Genomic DNA, 24,994 nt, shown 5'->3' on the forward strand with positions numbered 1-24,994 from the left:
TCCCCATCGCCGCCGCGGCGCTGCTGCGCGCGCATCCAGGCCCGCCCCGGTGCAGCGGCCTGGTGCAGTGCATAGCGCCGGCCCGGCGGGAGTCGCGCGCAGCCGCATGCTAGGGCCTTATTCCCGCCACCGCTCCCCTCGTCAGCCGACGCCGCCGCCGGCGGTCGCGGCGGCGCCGTGCTCCGCTTCAGCATGCGCGTGGCGACCCGCTTCGCCAGCGCCTGCCGCATCCACGCCTTCGCCGCGCGCTCCGCGCTCCATGTGGCGGTGGCGCTGTTTTTATTCCTGCCGTCCGCTTTGGCGCCGCCGCCACCGCCCCTGATGGCCGGGAGGCGCTGCAGCTGCCGCGACGGCTTCGTGATGGCGTTGCCCTTCTGCACCGCCACCGCCGCCGGCCCCGTCGTCGCCTTAGAGACGCGCCGCGGTGAAGGCGGCGACGGTAGCGTTGAAAGATCAGTTGCCATAATCCAAGCTCCAGAGAGCTCCACGCCGATCCCGGGCGCTCGACGATCATGTTATAACAATCCTGAACGCGCATGCGCATCCAGAACGCGGCAATCAACACCCCGCGGCTGCACAGCCACACTAATGGTGCATTCGTTCGGCAGGTAGGCGCGGGTCGTGGCCGATTGCGCGCGCCACCATGCGTAGCCGCGCCGGAAGGGACGCCGGACAGCTGCTGGCCGGGCAGAATTAGCTCGGGTTGGTTCAGGGGTTGGGGAGAAAGGATGCAAACACCTCGTGATCGCTCATCGACTTCCCCGGGTAAGTTGCAACCGGGCACGAAGGCGGAGGATAGGAATACGCCAACCTCTTATGAAAGCGTCTTTTTTAAGAGTACATGGACTTATGTAAACGAAGATAAGGCGTATCCAGTAGTCTGAAGGCGTAAATCTCACTCGACCGCAACGTTGAACACGCTGGGCTCTGGCGCAGACGACGGGAAGGGTCTCGGAGTCGTAGCGAGGACCCACCTGCCGTCTCCGATGGGCTTCGCCGGCCGGGTGTCCGCGCTGCTCCTCCTCCTGTTCGCCGGTGCGGTCTCCTCCGACCAGATCTTCACCGCCTCAGGTGAGCACCGCGGGGCCGCGCCAAATCTCACCGGGACCTTGTTAAATCCGCACCCCCTCAAACCCCTCGCCGCGTTGCCTTGCTAAACCCAACGAATCCACCGCTTCGTCGATGCGTCTTCCATGTTTCTTGGACGAATTTCGGTCCTCGAGTCAACAAGCGATCCGGCTGTATGTCGATTGTGCCGAGTTGCCCGGTGCTCTCATTGCTACAACTTTCTTGCCCAGATCTAGAACCCTGTAGTTAAAAGGACCCTCCTTTTTCAGTCTGTGCCGTCTGGTTATGCTAATGGATTGCTAGGTGGTTTCATAGTGTTAATTGTGCTTCGGCCCACTTTCCTTGAGTACTGATTTGGCCTGAACTCTCTGCTGATCATCAGGTGTCCCATTTGGGCGGAGTTCGCGTGAGCCGAGGTTCCGCGTCGAGTTCCATCCAGTTGATTCTCCCTACCAACCGGTAAGATTTCTAATGGTTTTTCTGTCTGAATCCTTGTTTGTAGCAAAGCAAGAGCTTTCTTTTGTTCTAACTTAATTTTCGTAGTTGGTTATGGCATTATGTGTGGATGTATGGATAATTAGGTTCCAGTGAACTGTAATTGATACTCCCTCCATATCGTTTTGTTTGTCGCCGGTGGTTCAAAGCAAAAGGAGCCAGAATATTTGTCGCCGCAGTTAAAGGAAAAAGTGGCCTGCCGTTTTTGCCCCTGGCGGCAGCAGTGTACTCCCCTCGACCAATTTTGTCCGCATGAGCAGCAGGCGGGACGAAGCCATGCCGCTGCTTCACAGCAGGGGCAAAAGGATAAATGCAAGCGATCCTTAATTTCAGCGAAGCTGTCTGAAACGTCAACTAAAACAAATCGGAGGGAGTACTAATTAAAATTTACCAGCAATTCTTGAACATGTATATGCGAATAAATCATTCTTGACTTTACTACAATGGTCATTGGGTGTGAAAGACAAGCGACTTCAATTCTGGCAATGTTAACTTACCATGTTTTTGCTGAATCATATAATTTTCATACCATTTTTGTCAGAAAAATCATATCTGAATTTTTCTTCTTATGTTGCTCAAAAGATGGCTGCTTGGAATAATTCAAACCTTACTCTTTTATCCTAACCAGAGGTACTTGTGGTGCATTCAACAGGAAAATGGCCAGGAATCGGAGTCAATGGCTAACCATGAGGGGAAACATTATATGTGCTTTCTACCAGTTGAGGAAACTAAAACCATGAAGTCAATCCTCCCACAAAATGCAACTAATGTTATAATAGAAAGTGACAGGAGAATTAAGCCAAAGGAGCCAGATGAGCTGCTTGAGCCTCTCAAGGATCAGTGTCTCTACAGGGTGAGCAGGCAACTCTTTTTCTTTATGCACAGTACACATAATGAATTATTGGTCATGTGCATGCGTGCCTGGCAAAAAAAAATCTGATCATTATGCCATTTTGACGCAGCACGAAGGTTGGTGGTCGTATGAGTTCTGTTATCATGGGAAAATCCGACAGGTTCATGTAGAAGGTGACAAGGTAAGAGTTTCTCCCCCTTCACTTTTGTTTCTCTTTTGGCTTTGGTTTGCAACTATGGTATTTTTGTTTATCTTTGTTTCCATCATTATAAACAAACTTTGGGAGGTAACGGTCCAAGTTTCGCTAACTTTTAACTGGATAAAGAAGTTCTTAACTGAGTTAAACTACATAAAATTTAAATACTTTGCCATTTCTTTGAATAATCTTGACTGCAACTTCAATTCCAGTAGACGTCTTTCTAAAAACTGCACGAATCCCAAAGCATGTTTAACAAATTAATTCATATTATTATTTCTTTAACCGTGATACCGCCCTGGCCCTACCCAGTCCAGTCCAGCCCAGCACCCAACTCGATTCCGCGTGATCAGATCGAGTGCCTCCAATTTGTAGGGGTGGACGGGTGCAGGTGAAGTTCGTGCACATGTCGTTGCGGTGGCCTTCTGCTCTCGCTGGTCATTGGTGATCGGTGTATCTTTTGCCAGCGGAGGAGGCCGATTAATCCATGGTAGATTCGTTGTATTACTCTAGCTAGGTGCCAGTACATTGACTTGCCTATGGTGTGCCAAGTGCCAACTGTTTGGTTAAGGCAATTTCAGTCTAAATTAGTTTTTAGCAAGAGTTAGCAATGAGCGGTTGCTGTGGAGGGGAACTTATGGGGAATCTAAACAACTAGTACTCCGTACTACATACATCTACATGTTAATTCCATTGGAATGCTAGTCGCTAGTACAAAATTCAGATAAGTCATCTGAGGCTCTAAGCAGAACCCATAGCTGGCTGCCTGGGCGCCTGGCTTTGGCTGTTGACCAATCCCTCACCTCGATGAGGAGCTGCTGTCGGGGGCCAACCACCAATGTGAGCTACGTGCTAGGTGTGGTGCCGCTTTCTGGCCCCTTTGGCCTCTATGACCTCAAGCCGGTCTAGGCCATGGTGGTTGTCGACGAGTCTATGAAGCCGCCGGCGGCCACAGGAGACCGGCGATTAGGGCTGGTGGCAGATTGTGCCTCGATTAGGGAAAAACAGAGGAGCGTGCAGCAACGGCTGTAGCGCAATGAATGGTGGCGAGCAGAACGCGGAAACAGCCAAAGCAAACGTGATCAGTTAGATCGTCATAGTTCAGGTGGGATGGGCTGAACTGGACTGGGTAGGGCCTGGCCGCAGGTGTGTTAATGGGTAAGCTTATTGGATTAATTAGTTTAGCTTTGGAATCCGTGCAGTTCTTAGAAAAGGGTCTACCGGAGCATTTCTGATATCCTTATAATCTGACGTTCTCATATGCAGTCTTAAGTTGCTAGGCCTCTAGATGCCATTGCTAATTTTGTTTGCTTTGTTGAAGGTTATTCAAGAATATGTTCTAGGTGAATACGACAATGATGCAACTACTGCTTACCATGAAAATAACACCTCTGAATTCGCTGACGATGACCATCGCGTTAAAGATATTTCTAAGAGGTGCTGTACTAATATCTCATGAAAGCGTAGAGAGGAGTGACATAATATATCTGGGTTCAAAGCTCACTTGAATGAATTCCTGCTGTCCCTGTTTTGTTGTACAGATATCATGTCCACTTGTACACAAATGGGACTGTATGTGACCTCACAGAGATACCCCGGGAGACTGAGGTGAGAAAAAAAGAACACTATGGATCTATTATCATGTTTGTTTCTAAGTAAAGGGATTTTTGTCACTACAGGATCAAGTATCCATTTCACTACATTTGACTGCTCACACCCTGCCTTCTTCCTACAGGTTAGATTTGTCTGCTCGGAACCTACTGTCCTGATCAGCTCAATCAAGGAGATCTCTTCCTGCAAATATGTTGTAACAATTCAAAGCCCGATGCTTTGCAAAAACCCGTAAGCGCTAACATTCTCCTCCTATAGTAATCTCTATCTTTGCAATATCTAAGCTCATCATGTTGTTCTGTGCAGGTTGTTCCATCAAGAAAAACGCACCCTTTCCATCCACTGCAACGAGTTGCCTGCTGAAGAAGAACCCAGGGTCACTGTGGAGGACGACTTGCTTCCAAAAGAAGCGCCGATCTCAATCATTCCCGATCAGGATGAACTACATGATTTCACAGCTTATGCTACTTGATTTCCCTCCAATAATGTATGTCATGTAGAGAAACTGTTATTTTGGAGGCGCAGTGGCAACTGAATATCACTGTCTTGACTGTCCCATGAACCGTACAGTGGCACCGGGTGCTGCTTGTAAAGCAGGCTGAGATCACCAGTCTCCAAAGCTAATTATAGGGGATGATTAAAAAGGAAGAGAGTTTCTCTGTATTAGTAAAGAAAACGATTTTGAGACACTTAACATTTGCTTGAAATGTCTATAAAATGGACCGTGACTGTATTAGCGCATAGAAAAACGAAGGCACCTGTTCTTATAGTGCAGATTAAGGCAACTCAGTCAGAGCCTCAGAGGGCCAAGTAAAATTATGTCATGTTATGATGCTTTGCTAATTTTCTTTTTGTCAGCTTTACGGTGTCATACAAAGCCCAAGCATGTGCTTCGGTGAAAACATGTCAGCTCACATCTAGTTCTGAAAATGGTGTTTGGACACAGACATGTTTCCTAAAATACATTTTCACCATGTAATTAAATTAAAGAATATAACAAAGCTCGACAAAACTACAATACAAAAGCTTTCTTCGAGCTGCACATACAATTTACATATCGCCTTCATTAGGATATCATAAGTTGAAATTGGTGGACCGTAGGCTAAGGAAGTAAGGAGAATTCTGAATTCGCATACAGTGGAGGGTGGACACCAACGCGTTGTGCTAAGTCAAACAAGAAGATCTCCTTGATTTTTTTTATGCTGATGCGAAGAAAGAATAAACTTCGAGCTGTACTTGGTCAACTGAAGATATCTTCAACGATGGTGTTCTGTGAACCGAGAGACTTGAAGATTTCAAGGCAACCTGAATACTCCCCTTTTGTGTTACAGAGGACCTAAGAAGTAAAAAAAAAATCAAACAAAAAATCAATGGTAATAATTTAATAGTAGACCGACAAAGTTCATACAACACAAAAAAGGCCGAAATGTCATTTCTTTTGAAGAGAGGAATCCATAACCAACTTAAGAAAAAATAAACAAATTTTTAGCTTTGCTTCATCTAAAAATAGGTTTGCTTCAAACAATATGTAAATTTCAGTTCGTGACATCACATGATGGAAGATCTCAAGTTAGACGAGCTGTTCTATTCTACCAGAGAATCAGGAGGAATGATATTTCTGCTCACAGACAGGTGGGCCAGGAGGGTTGGTGGCACCACTAGCAAGCAAGTGGGCCCCGCTCCGAGTTTCGGTGGCCAATCAGATCGAAGAGCTGTATCCGCGCGTCCCATGTGGCCGGACGCGTCGGCTCAAGCCAGGCAATGCTCACCAATCCCAAGCCTACCCCCGCCTCTGTCAGGTAGCCCCACGTTTCTCTGGGCCCACACGTCATTGATACTATACGAGGTGACACGGGAGTCACATGGTTGGTGTAGCCATCCGTACTCGGAATTAACGTAAATTGACTGTGCTCTTTAGTTCGAGAGATACTTTCATCGGGGAGAAGCAAGAACAGGGGAAAGAGTGGAAAATAAACAAAAAAAATTACAAATAAACAAGAGAGATAAAGCTCAGATCTCACTCTCCACAGTTAAACGCCCCAGCCTTCTCTCAATCCAATCCCCCTTGGTGCTCCCCGCCAATTCCTCCCTGAGATTCATCTTTGTATCCTCCAATTTCTTCTCCTGTTCTCCATAGAGAGGAATAATTTTGGCTTCCAAATCTCGCCAAGGAAGGGGTAAAAGAAAAGCAAAGTGCTTTGCGCCGCAAGAATCGCCATTGCCCACCATATCTTGTGAGATCTCAACTCAAACCCCCCGTCAATAGATAGGTACTCAAATTTTTCCTCCCCCTTCTGCAGCAATTTTGCTCTTGGAGCTGTAGATTGGGTGCGTGTTTCCTTTCCGTTCGTGGTTGGATTAGGCATTGGGATCTTGTCAACCCCTCTATTCTTGGCACAATTTGTTCTTGTGTCCGGTCCTGCCAAGAATTTTCCATATTGTTCGGGGCTTTCTGATCCATCTTTGATGCGCCAAGAGGCGAGATGAGCACGAATTACTCGGCGCTCCCATTGACCTCCTCTTCCATCGAGCTCCAATCCAACGGGGCCAAATCGGGCGCCGCCGCCAATGGCGCCGTCCTCAACGGCCACGCCAAGATCTCCAAGCAAGATTCATTCTTGGGCGAGCTCGAGGACGGCGGCGGCGGCGGGGAGCATGACGAGCTGCCGCTCATTGGCGACGGCCCCGCCGGGCCGCCGGAGGGGTCTAGTGTGCCCGCCGCGGTGTTCAACCTCGCGACCTCCATCATCGGGGCCGGCATTATGGCGCTCCCGGCCACCATGAAGGTGCTCGGCGTCGCCGTCGGGCTCGTCTCGATCCTGGTCATGGGGGTCCTCTCCGAGATCACCATCGAGCTGCTCGTGAGGTTCTCGGCGTACTGCCGTGCACTGTCGTACGGCGAGGTCGTGCACAGGGCGCTAGGCCGGCCAGCAAGCATCGTAGCGCAGATGTGTGTCATCATCAACAACGCCGGAGTCCTAGTGGTGTACCTGATCATCATTGGAGACGTGATGTCCGGGTCGCTGAAGCACATCGGCGTCATGGATCAGTTGATTGGCCATGGCGAGTGGGATAACCGGAAGCTGCTGATCTTGGTGGTTCTTGTGATCTTCCTTGCGCCATTGTGCGCACTTGAGAAGATTGACTCGCTGAGTTTGTCATCTGCCGCATCAGTTGCCCTTGCTGTCGTGTTTGTGGTTGTGTCTTGCATCATTGCTTTGATCAAGATCGCCGAGGGCAAGATCAGTATGCCCAGGATGGGGCCAGATTTCAGCTCACGAGAGGCGATGCTTGACTTGCTTGTCGTGATACCCATCATGACGAATGCCTACATCTGCCATTTCAATGTCCAGCCAATCTACAATGAGCTCAAGGAGAAGACACCCCAGAACATGTACAAGGTTGGGAGGATCAGTACAGTGCTATGTGTTGTGGTCTATGCCCTGACTGCTCTCTCTGGCTACCTCTTGTTTGGCGACGATACAGAGTCCGACGTTCTCACCAACTTTGACAAGGATCTTGGGATTCGATTCAGCTCGGTCCTCAACTACATTGTCAGGATTGGTTATGTCATCCACCTTGTCCTTGTGTTCCCTGTTGTCCACTTCTCGCTAAGACAGACTGTGGACTCGCTGATATTTGGGGAGTTGGCAACCCCTAGCAGGAAGAAGACGCTCACATTGACAGTGGTGCTACTGGCGCTCATCTACCTTGGCTCAACGATGATACCCAACATCTGGATGGCCTTCAAGTTCACTGGTGCGACAACAGGGTTGGCATTGGGGTTCATGTTCCCAGCCCTGGTGGCATTGAGGCTGGACAAGGAAGGGAGTCGCTTGGGGCATGGAGAGAGGCTCCTGTCACTTGGGTTGCTGGGGCTGTCCATAGTTGTCAGCGTCATTGGAGTTGTCGGAAATGTATACACCCTGAAGAGTAAGTCTGATTGATCTCTCGAAGATGAACAAGTTGGTAGCTAGGTTAGAGGAAGCTGTACACCATGACATGGTGTTTCACGGCAGACAGAGAAAGTGTAAGCATGGTCGTTATACAGTAGTCAGGAATGATACTGTTCGAGAGAACCACAGGATCTCAGATACATTCTGTTTACCTTCTAAGGTGCATCATGTAACAGCTCTTGAGGCAATTCTTTTTGTACTTTATACCAGATTTTTTGATGTAACGATTTTACGAGGTCCTGGATTTATTTTTTTGATCAAGGCAACACAAGAAAGCCAGTTCTGTTGTAGCTTGAGCGTCTCTACAACATGAATGTTAGGACTGTTTCGAACATACGATTGCCATAGAATTTTCATATTGAAAACTCGTATCCCAGCACATGATGTTTTTTTTGTCCTATTATGATTTTATCGACATTTGCAGTTTTATGTATGAACTTTGGAGGTTGGTTCTTATTTAGACATTTGGTGCAGATTTTCATATCAGCCTGATGCTCTGGAAATAGTCAGATAGATAAGCGCTTGAAAGTTGCAAACGCCCTAATTGTTGCAAGTCAAATAAAATCCTTGACCCAACAGCTCTCAAAATCCTAAATATTTCAGGCGCGAAGTCAGATTAGATTTGCAACATATAAAACTGCAAATTTCTGGTGGAATATAGCTACATTTTCGCTTGAATCTCTACTTTTTTTTTCTCTCAAATGAAAACAGGATTTGAGTTTGCTCTTGAAAACTACATTGATGTACACAATAACCTCACATATTGCCGATCTTTTTTTAAAAAACATTCTTAAAAGCTTCTATGTAGGGCCTCTAATATATTTGCAAATTTTGCTACACCCCCGATGTTTTCACCTGATATGCAAGAGAGCACGAACACTACTTGCGATTGGTATAAAGCAAATGTAACTCCCACAGATGGGAAATTTGCTCAAACAGCAATGGTGGTAAGGCTTCAGGTTTCTTGTAAAACGGTGTTGCTACACCAATTTGTTACAAAAGGATAGGGAACAACTATTAAACTACAAAAAATGTTACACCATGATCTGGAGCAGTTTTGGTAGCTAACTGTTCTGACATACATCAAGCGACTCCTTGCAGCTTCACTGCTATGACAAAATGGTGAAGGGTACAACCGCCATGGACACTGCGAAGTTTACATGCTCCAAGATCTCGTAAGGAAAGTTTGGATTACCACCCTTGAAATGATTTGGGAGATTATTTTTCCTTTCATCTCAAAGACTCCATCATATCATCACTCCACAAGTGGCTCAATCGAGGCCACGATTCCTTGCAGTGGCTAAGGTATGCTGAGATTGGGGACCTATTTGCGTGCAAGGGGAAAAAAGGGTTATTTAATGTAGACAACCGCGTGAAGAAGCAATCTTATAAAGAAACTAGATCACTACGATCTCGCCGAGTTTTAAGCTCTGAAAAATAAATATTCTAGCTCTAAGCTGAGTTGAGCTCTAGAAATATTCTAGCTCCAAACTAAGTAATACTCTAACACAAGTCTTCTAAGAAAAGGGCAAGTCAAATTTTAACCATCCAGTTAATGAAGCTAACCTGTTTGACAAATTGAATGGTGAGCAACCACCTGCCACTAAAACTGTGAGTTGCTGAGGAATGTAACCATGCATCGTGCACTCTGAAACATCTTGTCGATCTTCTGCCAAACTAAGCTCTGGACCTCAAGGAGCTTCTTTACTTTGCTCTGAAGAATTGAGTGCCGCCGTATTGTTTCACCATGTATCTGCTTTCAAGAAATATAATTTCTAAGTACAAACTTGATGGGTTAAGATGGCATGTGCCTATCACATGCTTCTGAAAATACTTTTAGGCCAGCCTGAAGAGTAAACATGTCATATACCTTCAAAAATAATTTCAGAACAGCCTGGACAAACTCAAAGTTATTCCTGCAGGAAAGCTCATGAATGAAATAATCCAATAGTGACAAAATAGACTGAAGCTCAGGTCTCTGCTCCAGATCTTCTGACTCTTCATCATCTATTATCTGTAGCAGTCGTAGTTCCATATCTAAAGACGAAGGTGACAGGCCTTTCATGTAGTCAGTGAAAGCCGAATCTGCAAACCAGATTCAAGTTCAGCTCTTAGAAACCACCACATCACCAAAATCAACACAAAATGTATCATTGTAGAGTTTTAGGCCTTTTTTCTGGTTGTATATGATGGTATTATAGACAGAAAAGAAACGCCAATAAAGTATTTTTGAACAATAATAAGACTGAATGACAGCAACTTCTCAAAGTTTCATCTATTAGCTAGAACACCCAAGTTGCATTAAGGAGGTACATTTACTTAGCAAGAATACACGTAAATACTCACAGTTCTTTGTTTCTCCACATGATTGTAAAAGCTGACTGAATTGAGAGGAGAGTTCAGCCATCTTCTTCTGGTTTGTGTTCTCAGTGGTACTGCTGTTAGTTTCTTTACTGCTGGCAGGGGGCTCAAACAATATCTCCCCAGAAAGGGATGGAACAGAGGGTAAGAAGAAAGGTGCCTTCTCAGGTTTCTTAGGCGGCTCTATTGGTTTATTCCGAACCTAAAGAAAAAGGAGCAACAATGAGCCCTTTAATCTAGTTTTACAATACAAGGCAGCCTTATTAAAAAGTACAGCAGTAATAGAGACCAGGCCACATAATTAGTCACTAAAGTTGAAACTTGATAGTTAGAATGAAACAAGCTGTTACCTTTATAATATCAAGATTTGTCAAACTTTGCCATTGGCTCCTTGGAAGCAAGGAAAGGGTGATCATATTTGGTATTTGATCATCCATTATGATAAAAGGTTTAACATTAGACTGATTTGAGTCCCCTGAATTATGAGCTTGTTCTTCCTCAGATCTTTCCGTTGATGAAACAGCTGGCAAACAAACATTCCGGACATGTTTACCACTTGCATAATTTTCAATATTTGTTGAGGTCGAGAACAAAGATTGATTAACCCTGTCAAATTATAATAAGATTATAATAAAAGTTCAGTGCATATGTTGAAATGGGGTGAACTGATAGTAATATTTAGTTGCATACTGTAAATCAGATTGCACCAACTGGATTATGGTATCTTTTTCCAAACTATATAGATACAAAACAAACTGAGGTTACATAGTAACAGGGTGAGCACAAGGAGATGCAACAGAAACCTACCAGAGGTAGACGCCATTTTGATCAACATGAGTGGTAGCCAACACGTCCATATTAGGCGACATAGACAGAGATGTTATAGATACATCAACATGCATCGCATCTATCTGTCTCGCTAAACTGATGTCCCATATCCTAAGAGTCCCATCCATACTAGATGAGATGAGCCATTTTCCATCTTCACTGAAGCACAGATCAGTGATACGGTCTGTATGTCCTTCAAATCTACGAACCATTTTCATGGCCACCGTATCAAACAATACTAGTATCATATCATCTACTACGGTTGCAAGAATACCTGCAATAAATAGCAAGTAGTTATTACTTATCTGGAAAAAAAACTCTACATGGGAATAACCAAATATGCTGAACACATATACATACCATTTGCCCGGTGGTATGCAATCTTAGTTACAGATTTACCAACATCCAATCTAGATTTTAGCTTGCAAGTTTTAAAATCCCACACCTGCAAGATAAACAATTCTATAGTTAAGTAATGCAATCATTGCGGGGATTTCACTCAGACTTGTAAAGAGAAGTAATACATAACTATCCTTGATTCTAGGACTAAAAGGAACAGGTCTATTGAATGAGACTAAAAAAGCAGTTAAGGAAACATTTTAACCAGTAGATAGGGCATGGAAGAAGGATGAAGCAAGTACTCCTTAAAGTAGATGCTGCTTACATACACGCTACATCACAACAGAGAAGGCAATACCTTAATATCACCATGGTATCCAGCAGTAATCAGGGAGCCATTTGTAGCATCGCAAGCTAAACCAACAACTTCTCCATCATGCGCACATTGCATTGCCAATGAAGTGTCGATGTAACTACCACGACTAATCCCTGATTGAAGGTTAAATTTTTCGATCCAACCACCTTCAGTGCCCAAGATAGTAAAATTACCGCATGCACTAATCACACAGGCCTGCCACAACAGTAAAATGAAAATTGTAAAAATAATAGGGATATACTTTTAACAGTAGATCTTGAGTCTTAGAAGTCACACTGTGCACTCTATGATGAAATTTCATAGATGAAAACTACAAAAACAAGCATTACCTTGATCGGTGTCTCAGTGCCTGATGATGGTGTTAGAATATGTTCACCAATAACAAAGTTCTGAAGACGCCATACATATGCCCGTGGAGTATCCATGTGGCACGTAACAACATTACACCAATCACGTGCACGTATCTCAGCTGAAAAGAGAGGGTTTCCTCAGTCTAAATTTGTATAGAAAGAAATATAAACAGAAGACATGGCAATCCGTGAACAGGTCAAAGATGTACACTAATATCCCGCACACAAATTGTACGAGGTGATGGCGGTGTGTGGTTGTGCCATCAGCTGTGGCAGGTGTGGTAGATAATCACCAAAGTTAGCAAGTTTTATTGCATAACAAGCAAGTTAACAGATTCAAAATTGACATGTGAATTTTTTTTTGGCATTTGCAATGCCATGAGAGCCCATTGCCATGCTTTGATACCATATAAACAACATGATAGGCGATACTGAAAGGCCCCAACTGGAAACCATCAGAGGTCCTAATTTCTTTGACTAGACCTTGATATGCGTTAGTCCTAACCTTAGCAGCACAATCATAACATTCCAATGGGCCTATAAGTGACTACACTCTGAGATGATGTGTGTCCTATGAAATAGCTAGCATAAGGTCCTTCCTACTTCTACAGTTTCTCTACTTCAGCTACTGCTCTCTTCCCACCCTTTTCTTAAATATCCACATTTGGTAATAGATGCAAAGAATAACATATGGTCCAGAAATGAAGTCATCTATAAAATGATAACACATTCACACTTAATTTCAATACTACTAGCAATGAGCAGGGTAAACTGGGCTGCTGGCATGTTATGCCTTAACACACAAAAAATCATAGCTCGTTCACTTGCTTTTGTATGCCCAAATAAAGCAAAATCATTCCTAGGAAAAAAACACAATTTTATACGAGATTACCAAACACATTCAGAAATGCTGCAAGAAACCAAAACAGTACCACAGTCAAATGTAATAACTGGTTTTAGCTTGATCTCTTCCTCCTGCAGAAAAAAAGGAACTTTTCAACACCCTGAATAAGGAAAGATCAAAGAATTTGAGTGCAATAAATGAATAAAACAAGATTTGCACCTTTACTCTAAGCTTCTTTGCTCTTTTTGTGACATGCCGCTGAGAAAGTTCTCTACTTTGTTGATCCTGTTAAGAGAGGATTAAACATTGAGAAATAGTTTTTGGCTTGAAGAGGCCAAGTAGCAATGCGATGTAAGAAGAAAAACATGCAGGATTTTGTGTGACAATCTAGTGATGCAACAATAATAAGGCACATGACTTAGCATGGCTGGAATATATATGATTTTATCAAGTGATACATAAAACTAAACCATAAAATGGTGACTAGAATATGAAACAAAAGGAAAATTTTACTCCTGCTAGATTAGACATCACGTTTGATATGTTCTTATAAAAAATAAAAAATACTGCAAATGTAAGATGCAATTAGTTACCTGGACAACTGAGAAAAGACGAAAGGCACGATCTTGACCAGCAGATAAGATGCATTTCCCATTGCCATAGAATCTAACAACAAAAATAGGTTGACTCAGCAAAAGCAAAACCGACTGGAAGCAAAAGATAAAGCACAAATTGGAGGGTGCTTGTCACCTTATGCATCTAGGTGGAGCACTGTGACCACTTCGAAACCGTAACAGACGAGCACCTCCATCATTATTGTCAAATATCCACATCTGGTGCATATTAGGACTTAAAAGTTAAACGAGGTAATTAGCAATCTAGCAGCTACCTACATAGGTAGCTAAGGTGATTGTGAAGGAAGTTGTTTGGCTAAGGTGATTGTTTGGCTATTTTGTTCACAGCACTTATTAGCAGCTATCAAGCTGGACGCTAGTTGCTAGAAGGAAGATGCTAGTTGCAGGCTAACATTGAAATATTGCAAACATGCAGGAAAATACAACTAGGTGAGGGGCATAATGGTCTGCATGATTTCAGTGCACTGACGCATCAGGAAGATAAAGCATACAAAAGCTTACATTAATCGAATTAGCATCATCAATAAAATGCACTGAAAGCTACTTGAAAGCAAAAATAGTTACTTACTTTAATTGAATTATCAGCAGCTGAGCTCATCAGAATAGGTTCATTGGCAAAAAAATGAAGCGAAACTATAGATTGATCATGGGCCTCCCTAATCACAGAATGCAGCCGTCTCTTCTCAAGATTCCATATGCTAATAACGCCAGAAGAGCCTCCAGAGGCTAGAAGGGGTTGCCCATCTGGGGGAAGATAAATTTAGGAAAGAACACTTTAGTTCGAGACACGAGAGTGGTAATAAAATGGTAGGTCTAAGACACCCATAACCAAAAGAACAAGAAATAAAATTCTTGATGGCCTGGCCATGTTTTGTTTGTTGCCAAACATTGCAATGCCAGTTTAGTCACGCCACCGTATCTTAGGTAGTTGTTTGGTTTACTGCTGCCACAATTTTGGCGCACCAAACCTTCTTAGTACCCATATGTCAGGGGCTCAGTTTCTTAGCCACAAAAATATTTGGCATGGCACACTTGCCTAAGCTTAGTTATGACATGCTTATACATGAACTAAACATGTTCAAAGCACCTAGGCAATTTATCAGAAAATGCAGGTGTATTTCCATAATAACTTACTGCTGTTTGATTTCTAGGGAGGAGACTTCAACAGAAATTGTATTGTTACAAGCTTGTTTAAGCTTAGTAGTCAACGATGGTAAGTATAGTTGATGAGCTGGATCTCAGGTATTAAGGAAGTGGGTGGCACCCGTGTCAACAAGTATTCGATACGATAATAGTCATTCATATTAAGGAAAAGAAGTTCAGGGCTTGAACTAACAAGCACAGAACAATGAACCAGAAAGGATTTTTTCCATTCTTTTAAAAGTATGGCTGACTACATACAGTAAGAAAGATTACACTTAACAATATGTTTATTAAATTACCTGTTCGAAATGACAGTGCAGTCACAGCACCACGAATCTGATGGTTGAAAGACATTAATTCTTCATCATATCGTATATTATGAACATGAACTGTCCCATCAGAACATCCAACAGCAACTACATCTAAAGCAGGTGAGGAAACACAACAACGAACTGGTGACTCCCAACCCTTGAAATCATACAATTTTTTCTTTGTGCTGATATTCCACAGCTGCAAGGGGCCTTCTTCACTACCAACAATTACCTGATGTAGAAACAGATTTGTTAATAAACAGAATGTGCATGAGGTTTGGAATGCAAACTATTTCTCAAGAAAAATTTCAGATCGCTTCAAGCACCTTATTTAGATAAGTATCAGGATGCATGATACAGGTTGGAGTAAACTTGTCTCCCAATGATATGCTTCCAACTGGCTCACTGTTTGGTTCTGCTCCTTTGAAGGCCCAGATGAATATATTACCTTTAGCATCTGCACTCAGAACATATTCTCCAAACAGGTATAGCATGTTGACCTTCTCTTCATGTTTACTCCAAGTAACAACCTGATTGAAAGTGATTGTCAGAGCATAAATAAGAAAGGCTTGTCTACGTAGCAGTTGATGGACATATATGGTGATCCATGGATCTCCTTTGTAAGTTTGTAAAGTGAACACGTCACAAGCACCATCCAAAAATTCTAATTTCACATGATATTAGCATGTCTTGATTACTTTCTAAACACAAAAAATGCACAAACTTTCCAGTAAATAAGTATCAGTTTGTACAAACTCGATATAACTAACGGATGAAGGTAGCACAACAATTTCCCTACCTGATCAGTCCTTTTGAAAACTGCAATATCACTTCCATATGCAGCAAATGTATAATCCTTGTAGGACGCAAGAGTCCGGATCTTCTTGGGCAGTTGGGGTCCTTCGATAACATAAAAAAACTCATAAACCACAAGAAAAAAGTAATGTTAAGGAAAACATGGGTGTGAAAGAACAGGCTTACCAGCTAGAACCAAATTCAGCTTAGCACACTGCAGAAAAAGAAAAGCAAAAAATAGATGAGTCTGTCAAGCTCCTAGAGTGAAATTCGGTTGCAAAGGAGGCATGTAAGGCGGAGAACAGAGGCAGGGTAAGGCTCAAATGAACATCACACAGCTAGGTTGACTACATTTATCCCCTAAGAACAACCAATAACTAAACTCTCAACTTCACACGAGCTCCAAACATGATTTAGGACTCATTACACTCACTTGCTCCTACTATTCGCAATCCTGAATTCCAGCAGAGCAATAGGCTCCTGCAAGCTCCCGAAGCAAGCTACTCCAAACCACAGTCACTCGACGCACGAATCCTAGTCCAAATTTTTCCAACCGCGGAAGGGACGGCGGCGTGCTGGTAGGGTGGCGGCTTACGTTGTAGACGTGGAAGGCCTTGCCGACGCTGACGGTGACGAAGGTCTCGCTGCCGAGGCGCTGCACGGAGAAGGGCACGCCGCCCGCCGTGATATACCCGATCGCCCGGAACGGCTCGAAGATCCCCATCGTCTCTCCCTATCCCTCTCCGGCCTCCACGCCTCCTCCTCCTCCTCCGGCTGCTGCCGCCGCCGATGCTTTTCTAGGGTTTCGCTTCCCAGGAGGCGAGGCAGGCGCGCCGGCGGCGAGGGTTTTAGAGCGGGTTTGGCAAGGGGGAGGCAGAGCGGCGGCGGGAGGCGGGGCACGGGGGGGTTTCCGAGTAGGTCAGTTTGGTTGGGTCGGGTGGGCGGGTTGGCGTGTTAGGTGGGCCGGGTTGGGTCCTGGGCTCCTTGGTGTGTTGGACCGAGCCCACATCTTGTCTTTTCTCCCTTTTTTATTTTTTTATCCATCCCTAACATTCATTTGTTCTCTCTTTTTCTCAAACACTTTTCACTTTGCTACCCAAATTGCATTCGAGTTTTCATTACATTTATAAATCAGTTTAAATAAAAGATCTTAATTATCATAAAAAGTAAGTAAACACAGGATTTCCACAAGCCATCTTGCGGATCATCATATGATACTCCTTCAAACAGCTCTGAAGATACCATATATAAGGAGCACCAATGCCAAGATCCAAATAAGGGCAATTCATATGCAGATTCTGAATGCACTGGGCGCTCAAGCTGAGAATTAAAAGCGTATCTTTTACTCTCAATCTGAATCGTCTTTGTATCTAAACCAAATATTTCTTGCCTGCTCCTTTTGATTCTCAACTTGTGTTAATGAATTCTTCTTTACTGTTTGATGTCATTAATTTGTAGAAATTAATACAAACATGGTAATGCCACACGACGAGTACCGATAGCTTAAAAGTTACATCAACAATAATGAACTCGATTTTTGTACCAAACAAGAAATGATGCAGTCATGATACTTGTCAGTTTGTAACACGTTTCGTAGCAAGAACATCCTAAACTCCGAAGCACTCACAATCGTGCACCACCAGTACAGTGCATAATTAGACTAACTGGGGTATCCACAACGGAAAACCACAAAATCTTTCCGTGCCTCATAACAATAATCTGACCCAAAATGGAAAAAAAAAGTAAAACAGCTCTACTAAAATGAGCTTACTAATCAATTTACAATTTTCTGGATTTACAGTTACAATGGGGGTACCACCGAACCTGATGTACACAAAAACTGTGAAGACATTTCGTGCCACTGCAACTGCCATACATAACTGATCTCTTTTTCGCAGAGGCGCTCTGATGTTTCCAAACTGCAGATCAGCTGATATTCGCGAGCACTACATTCACCTCCTTTGTATTCACCGCAAAACTACAGCACCAGATATACCTGGGTATTTCCGAGCTAATGCCCCAACAATGTTAACACTGCGTGGCCAATGCTATATGGTAAATCATGTAAGAGCAGATAAACAAATGATGGAGCCTGACAGTGAACACATACAATCTACAGTGAAACAAACACCTGATCTCCAAGTTTCCAACTGCTGGATCACAATGGGATAAGAGACCGAACATACTGTCGGGATGCACTGTTTCGCCCAAGGCCCAATCCTAGGCCCAACGGTGTCCTATCAGTCCTCTTACTGTGGTCACAACACTGAGAAGAACCCGCTTTGCTATGAGATTTTGAGTTTGTTGGCGAATCAGTGCAACTATGGTCAGTGCCATTACCATGATCACCATTCTGTGAGACTGCACCTGTCATCTGTATCATTCCCATTTCCTCATCAGTGCGCGATGTCTGTTCTAGCCGTTCAATGTCCTCATTATATCCATTTAACAAGAAGTCAGAGCAGTTCTTGCGAATCCCATGATCATACGGGTTTCTGAATCTGCCACCTGGGCCTCTGAGATAGGCGTATCTCATGGAATTTGCCATCTCGTTTGTTGTAATGTTCCTTGCTATCTGCAAGTGAGATGGAAGCAAGGCATGAACACAGTACAAACAGTGGGGGCAAGCATGCCATTCATGTATGATGGATTGATCAAAAGGTTAGTTATAGGATGAAAAGCACCATCCTACACAGCATCCTACACAGAAATCTCACAGAAAGCTAACTGGATTCTTGACCTTCACAATGAGTCCAAAATAAAATAGCAGTTTTATTCTTGATATATTTAAGAATTCGAAGCCACGATAAGTACTAATGGTAGTATATACTATCAGAAGCCGTGCACTTATGATTCATGATCAAGCTGAAAATGGCATATCAATCCAACAAAGCCATGACTTCAAAGATTTCAATGGTAAACACAAATGAAGGCAGAAACAGTTTCATTTTCAAGTTCATGATGTTTAATTTGTTGATGTTCCAATTAATGATCAAACAATATTTACAGTTGTACAAAAATATAAAAGCAATCTGTAAAAAATAACCTGTTTTCTTTGGTAAAACATATATATTAAACAAAGAAAAAACAACTTTGACATACCTGCGATGCTTGAACAACTGTTAGAACGGCAACGCCAAAGAAAAGGAAAAAATCCATTGCAAGAAAGGAAACCACCCCAGGATGCTGAAACGCAGAATAATGAATCCAAGCACCAAAGGATGATGGAGAATCTGGATCCCTTACAATTCCTGCAACAACAAAAAAAAAGCAATGAATCAACTAGAACTTCCAATGTAAATTGTAAGGACAAAGGAATCAAGACATTACTCATTATGGCAGCAGAACCAGTAATGATCATTGCAAGAACTTCTAGAGTGAGGAACATGAAGAATTCCCATTTGTTCTTCTGCAGTTATAGTTCACAGTAGATTAGACCAACAATTCGGTATTCAAGAAACGATGAACTTCAAAGAAAGGATGTAAACAAAACAGTAAATAGGCACCATAATTATCTTTTTAATGTTATGGAGAGTAAATCAGCAATCTTAGAGAGCGAGTACCATAATCTTTTGTCTCAACTTTTAACAAATTTCAAGCTTCATTGTTGAACATACATTCAATTCAAGTTTTCAGGATATGTTGCTTGTGGCCTTAAACTCAAATCCAATAGAGAAACCAGCTGCATTAAATCACAATTAACTATGCTAGTAAAACAATCACAAAAGAAACATGTACCTTTCCAATGCAATTAGATACCCAGGGGCAGTGATGGTCAAACTGCTCCACACAACGATCACATGTAGAGCAATGTTTCGAACGAACAGGTCTGACTATCTGTAATGAAGTCAGGAAATCCAATCCATGAGAATATCAATCAAGAAAGAGACAACTGGATCGCTCAATTGGGTGCTAGTGCTACTTACTTTGCAAGTTATACAAAGTTGTGACCAGTTGCCAGAAAGAAGTGCAGGATTTTCTAACTCCATCTTCAGCAATGGTTCCTGAAGGAACAAATGCTCATGATTCAGATAACAAAATTTGGGAGTATGTTTTGACTTTTGAAGTCTGGAAATGCATCAAGCTGAAAGAACCAAAGTTCAATCAAAAGATAAAGCTACGTGCAGGAAACAACATTAATGTTGTTGATATTTCAAACTTACATCATCCCTTTGATTTTGCGAGCCCCTTGTATTTATGTTGATGAAGCCAGGATCTTTCCTGCATAAAGCAAAGGTCAATGTCATGATGGTGTTGGATGATAAAGGCTGACTATGTATGTATACCTTGGGCACACTATGAAAGTAATTAGGATAATTGTATGAAGAAAATCAACAGATATTTTTATTTAAAAAGGATATAGCAATTTAAATAATTTGGTGTTTATCTGAACATGCAAGATGTGATCAAACGGTCAGCTAACTAAAAAAAGGGAAAAATCTTTAATTTACCACACTCCACATCAGGGGCGGAGCTGCCTTATGCTATAGGGGTCTTCCGACCCCAACAAATTTTTGTAAATTACATGGAAATCTACTGTTCACAAGCTACATGAGCCCATTGAGTAATGAAGCAGACCCCGGTGGTCATTTTATCTGGCTTCACCCCTGCTCCACATGGTATGCAAATATATAGAGTTTGAACACATACGCAACAAAAAAAACTGACACAAAATACTATCAAGAATTAATTAGTAACTGGCAATCAGGGCTTGTTTGCTTTGGGCCTGGCTGGAGCTGCCTGGCTCAGGCAGCGCTCCCAGGCATCCGATTTTGGTCGCCTGGGGCTGAGATCGCTGCCTGGCCGGCAAGCTGCCTGCCAGGTCTCCATCCAAACAAGCCCTCAATGCCTTCAGGTCTGGTTTGACCTTTTCATAACTATCATCCAATGCAAAATTTTCAGAAGTACCTGCTACATTTATAGAACATGACCAACCCAGCAGTTGCAAGAAAAACTCCTGACCATGCGAACATCCCAAATGGTGCTGTCATATTTGTGGCATATTGTACTGAAACATAGGCAATACCATATTACAGAAGATCAAGTGAGTGAAATCTGAAAAACAATAAGATACTACTTAATTTACCTGATATAACGGAGTGTATGTATGTAATAAGCATGCCAATAATGATGCACCAAAGAAGTGGTGCAAGTCCTAATTTTGATAATTTCCCAAATTTGGTATTCGCACCACACCCTCTGTCATATACCCTTCCAGCATTGTCCTGAAATAGAACAACAAAATCAAGTCATTTGCTTGTTCCAACACCATGGACACATAAAATTGCCAGCTATAATCTCCCTGCTGAAAATTTTGGCAATACAATACAAGTCATTTCAGCTCAAGGTCAATATAATCACTCTCATCCAGCTTAAGTGGTAAATAGAAGGTATCCATTTACAAGAGCAATCACTAAGGCACTAAGTGATCATTTAAAAGTTTTTTTTCTCGATAAAGAGTGATCATTTAAAAGTTCATATGGAATCTACGTAACATGTCAGATATAGTATTTAAGCATTAGAAAGGTGCTAGGTCAAACTAAACCAAACCATCCAGTTGCTACTTCAAACTCAGAGGAAAATTTCCACTTACCAGATTTAGACAGCATATGACTTTGTTCCTAATCAATTTATAATAATTGACAAGGCAGCAGGCATACAAAGCATACAATGATCCAAATAATTAATTCTACCAGTAACATGTCTGTATGTTAGTGATCCATGTGCCACGATCAAAACTTAAAAACCAAACATCCTTTACAACGGTCAGTAGCGCTAGTAGTCTAGTGTTATATACTACCATTTTATTTTATTACTTTCTTTCTCTTTCGATCCATTTGGCTCTTGTCAGGTTTCATCTAAAGCCCACCACAACTATCTTAAAACTAAAGTATTGTTGTGGTTATAACATGTCTGCATGTAAAACCATAGTGAGAAACTTGCTGCCATAATCCCTATCAGATAATACTGATAGGACACTGGGACTCTTAACTCTTAAGGTGCTGAACAAAAAGGACTTCATGTAGATTACGAAATAGAAATGTCATGGTTAATCTTACTCACAAGGAAAAATTTAACTTGCCGGTGATTCTTATCAGCAGCAAGCTGTGCTGGAGTTAAACCAGTTTTGTCTTTCACCATCAAGTCATCCTTTTTGCCAACCTGAACTAGCACAGTGCATGCCTCAAGATTCCCTCGAATAGCAGCCCAATGTAAAGGTGTACAACCTAAGGGTAGCATTGGCAGTTAAAAAGGAACACCAGCCGAAGTAAGATGAGGTAATTGCCAAAGGAAGGATTATAAATAATGTAACTATAAAATAAATATAAATTTACACATGCCTTCTTTGTCTTGCCGTCCCCTATAAGCATCCAAAAACAAAAGAAGCCGTATGGAGTCTGCAAATCCCTTATAAGCAGCCCTAGAAGGAAATAAGCAGAAAAAAAGTTAAATTTCAGCTGGGCGGTATGTCTACAAAGTGCACCAGCAGAAATTACAAGTAGGCAAATGAGAAACATATATACAGGTACAAACCAATGTAAAGGGCTTCTTCCATCATTATCAGGGACATCTGGATCAGCATTCCATTTCGCAACGATGTGATAAATGAATGCAGTCTGACCATACTGTGCTGCAACATGTGTGGCCTGAACACAGAAGTATATTGACTTAAAGAGTGATGACAAATTCGCTACATACATCAACTTCATTGGATCTTTTTTTCCTAACGCAGAACAATCATATGACCAAATTATGTTTTTAGTCTACCGTTAACCTCTGAATTGGATGCAAATGATCAGATGGTAGATATACATCCAAAAATACATAGTTGGCTACCGGTTGTGAACTAACGACAAGCAGCTAAAAGTGAACACAGGCACAAAAGGACCAAAGACACAGCAGGTAACATAATACAGACCTGATACCCATATAAATCAGCAGCATCCACCTTAGCTCCTTCTTTCAAAAGTAATTCAGCAACTTGAATATGACCACGTACAGCACTCCAGTGAAGTGCTGTTTGTCCAGTGTGATCCACAGCATTTATGTCTGCGCCATGCTGTCCAATATAAGCACAAAATCATCACCAAAGGGAACCAAGGAATTTCACAGAGGATGGTCAACAAGAACAGAGTCATCAACAGCTACAACCACCTGATCAGAATAACAAACTGATATCTACTATTGCATCAAGATACAAATTTTCCGTATCAGCACAATGTGGGAGTTGTGTGAGATCATTCATTTATATACACATAAAAGGCATAGCATTAGTAGTATTCATCTTGGTCCAGACTCTATCCTAAGCATACCATATATGCATATGCGTTAATTGAAAAGGTTGAAGGCATAAATAGACATAGCTAGTTGAAACCACAAAAGCCATCTACATTCTTCCTGAACCGCCTTGCTGCAACCGTCAGCAAGTATATTGTTCCACAAGCAATAAGTGGATGCAGCTAGCTAACCCAGATATACATCAATGAGACAATTCAGGCAGGAATCATGCATTGGGAGGTCTTGCTGATACCATTTTACCATCCAAACCTGCCAGTTACCAATGACATTCACCTCAATCCTGCCTAACATCAAATGACAAACTGGAAAATCTTCACCCACGACATCTCAGATTAACACAAACCTCAAAAGCAGCACATAAGGAGTACATTGATTTCCAGCTGTATTGACAACCTACACCAATCCAAACCCCTCCACACAAACCAGCACCAAAATTCCAAACCCACCACAGCAACAAAATCAGCTCAAAGCCGTGCACTTGTTCACAAACAAGGGGACCTTGGCCATAGGAACTGACCGGAATGGTGACCACCCGAAGGAGAATATCTCCTTAACACAATCACACAAGCAGCCCACGTTTACGATACACAAAATTCCAGCTCAGGAAGCGCATTGCATAACGGCATAGCGACGCAGCCTGCCGAAATTCCCCAATAGCAACACAGAACAAACGACTATAAAAGCCCAATTACGAGGCGTTGGGGGGGGGGGGGGGGGGGGGGGGGAATCGGGGAGGCAAAGCAACCTCGAGGATGTACTGCGCGGCGGCGACGCGGTTGTTGAGCGCGGCCCACTGGAGCGCGTGGTACCCCCCGCCGTCGGGCTCGCCGACGGGCCGGCCCTCCCCCTCCACCAGCCGCTGCAGCTTCTCCAGATCGCCGTACGCCGCCGCGGTGTACACGTCGTTCTTCAGCGACTCGTCCTCCGCGGCCGCGGCCCCCGCCTCCGCCCCCGCGCCATCCGCGGCGGAAGGTGCCGTGGACGCCGCCGCGACGAGGGAGGTCGAGGAGGAGGAGGTGGTGGTGTCCTCGAGCACCTCGATCTCCGACGCCATGGGCCGGGTGGGATCGGGGGCGGGGACGGGTCAGGGAAGGCGGCGAGGGGGTACGGGGGAGGGAGGAGGGGAGGAGTGTTTGACCGGGTGTTGGTTGATTGCGTTTGTCCCAGCCCAGGCGACTCGTGAGGAGCGTGGCCGGAGGCGGAGAACGAGAGGGAAGGTCGGGTTGAGGCCTGGCCAATGGGGATGTCGGGTTTTGCGTGTCAGGACCTCGGTTCTTCTCGTTTCAAAGTTTGGGCCTGTCAGACTGGAGGATCTGGATGTGGACCCTTGAAATCTCAAAGTTTCCCGAACTGATCCTTCCAGTCCGAAGCCAGATTCAAAGTGTCAAACCACTAATCATCAACTATATAAGATATTTAAAGACAATATGCAAGAAACTAGAGTAATCCTGCAACTCTCGTAACTCCATCCAGACCAGTTGGTGGATAAGATACTCTTCACTTTTATTTGGGATAAGTGCTACCTAAGTTGTTT

The 24,994-nt window shown here is 43.3% G+C and overlaps 4 protein-coding genes across 4 annotated transcripts; 2 read left to right on the plus strand and 2 right to left on the minus strand.

Annotated features, from left to right (window-relative positions):
• The first annotated feature begins 875 nt into the window (after positions 1-875).
• Positions 876-4,912, plus strand: LOC117854055 (protein OS-9 homolog). The gene is made up of 8 exons (XM_034736334.2): positions 876-1,071; positions 1,451-1,527; positions 2,216-2,416; positions 2,526-2,597; positions 3,934-4,049; positions 4,154-4,220; positions 4,348-4,454; positions 4,530-4,912. The coding sequence occupies exons 1-8, from the start codon at positions 987-989 to the stop codon at positions 4,693-4,695; spliced, it is 891 nt and encodes a 296-aa protein (XP_034592225.1). The 5' UTR covers positions 876-986; the 3' UTR covers positions 4,696-4,912.
• A 1,228-nt stretch (positions 4,913-6,140) lies between these two features.
• Positions 6,141-8,469, plus strand: LOC117854054 (amino acid transporter AVT6E). The gene has a single exon (XM_034736333.2). The coding sequence runs from the start codon at positions 6,707-6,709 to the stop codon at positions 8,168-8,170; it is 1,464 nt and encodes a 487-aa protein (XP_034592224.1). The 5' UTR covers positions 6,141-6,706; the 3' UTR covers positions 8,171-8,469.
• Positions 8,470-9,121: 652 nt separating this feature from the next.
• On the minus strand, positions 9,122-17,073 carry LOC117854053 (U3 small nucleolar RNA-associated protein 21 homolog). The gene is made up of 19 exons (XM_034736332.2): positions 16,757-17,073; positions 16,348-16,375; positions 16,166-16,266; positions 15,693-15,896; positions 15,355-15,598; positions 14,481-14,656; positions 14,028-14,110; positions 13,871-13,943; positions 13,497-13,562; positions 13,366-13,408; positions 12,413-12,552; positions 12,066-12,278; positions 11,729-11,813; positions 11,348-11,642; positions 10,891-11,146; positions 10,526-10,742; positions 10,050-10,264; positions 9,746-9,932; positions 9,122-9,503 (listed from the first exon to the last, which is right to left on the minus strand). Exons 1-18 carry the CDS (start codon positions 16,883-16,885, stop codon positions 9,783-9,785), a joined length of 2,718 nt encoding a protein of 905 aa, XP_034592223.1. The 5' UTR covers positions 16,886-17,073; the 3' UTR covers positions 9,122-9,503; positions 9,746-9,782.
• A 598-nt stretch (positions 17,074-17,671) lies between these two features.
• LOC117852861 (protein S-acyltransferase 24) lies at positions 17,672-24,642 on the minus strand. Its single transcript, XM_034735141.2, has 13 exons — positions 24,206-24,642; positions 23,081-23,221; positions 22,696-22,808; positions 22,503-22,582; positions 22,225-22,388; positions 21,248-21,386; positions 21,070-21,169; positions 20,325-20,382; positions 20,088-20,165; positions 19,900-19,998; positions 19,492-19,570; positions 19,264-19,412; positions 17,672-18,736 (listed from the first exon to the last, which is right to left on the minus strand). The coding sequence occupies exons 1-13, from the start codon at positions 24,512-24,514 to the stop codon at positions 18,320-18,322; spliced, it is 1,926 nt and encodes a 641-aa protein (XP_034591032.1). The 5' UTR covers positions 24,515-24,642; the 3' UTR covers positions 17,672-18,319.
• Positions 24,643-24,994: the final 352 nt, after the last annotated feature.

Source organism: Setaria viridis, chromosome 4 (assembly GCF_005286985.2).
Source record: "Setaria viridis chromosome 4, Setaria_viridis_v4.0, whole genome shotgun sequence".
NCBI classification, from domain to species: Eukaryota; Viridiplantae; Streptophyta; class Magnoliopsida; order Poales; family Poaceae; genus Setaria; species Setaria viridis.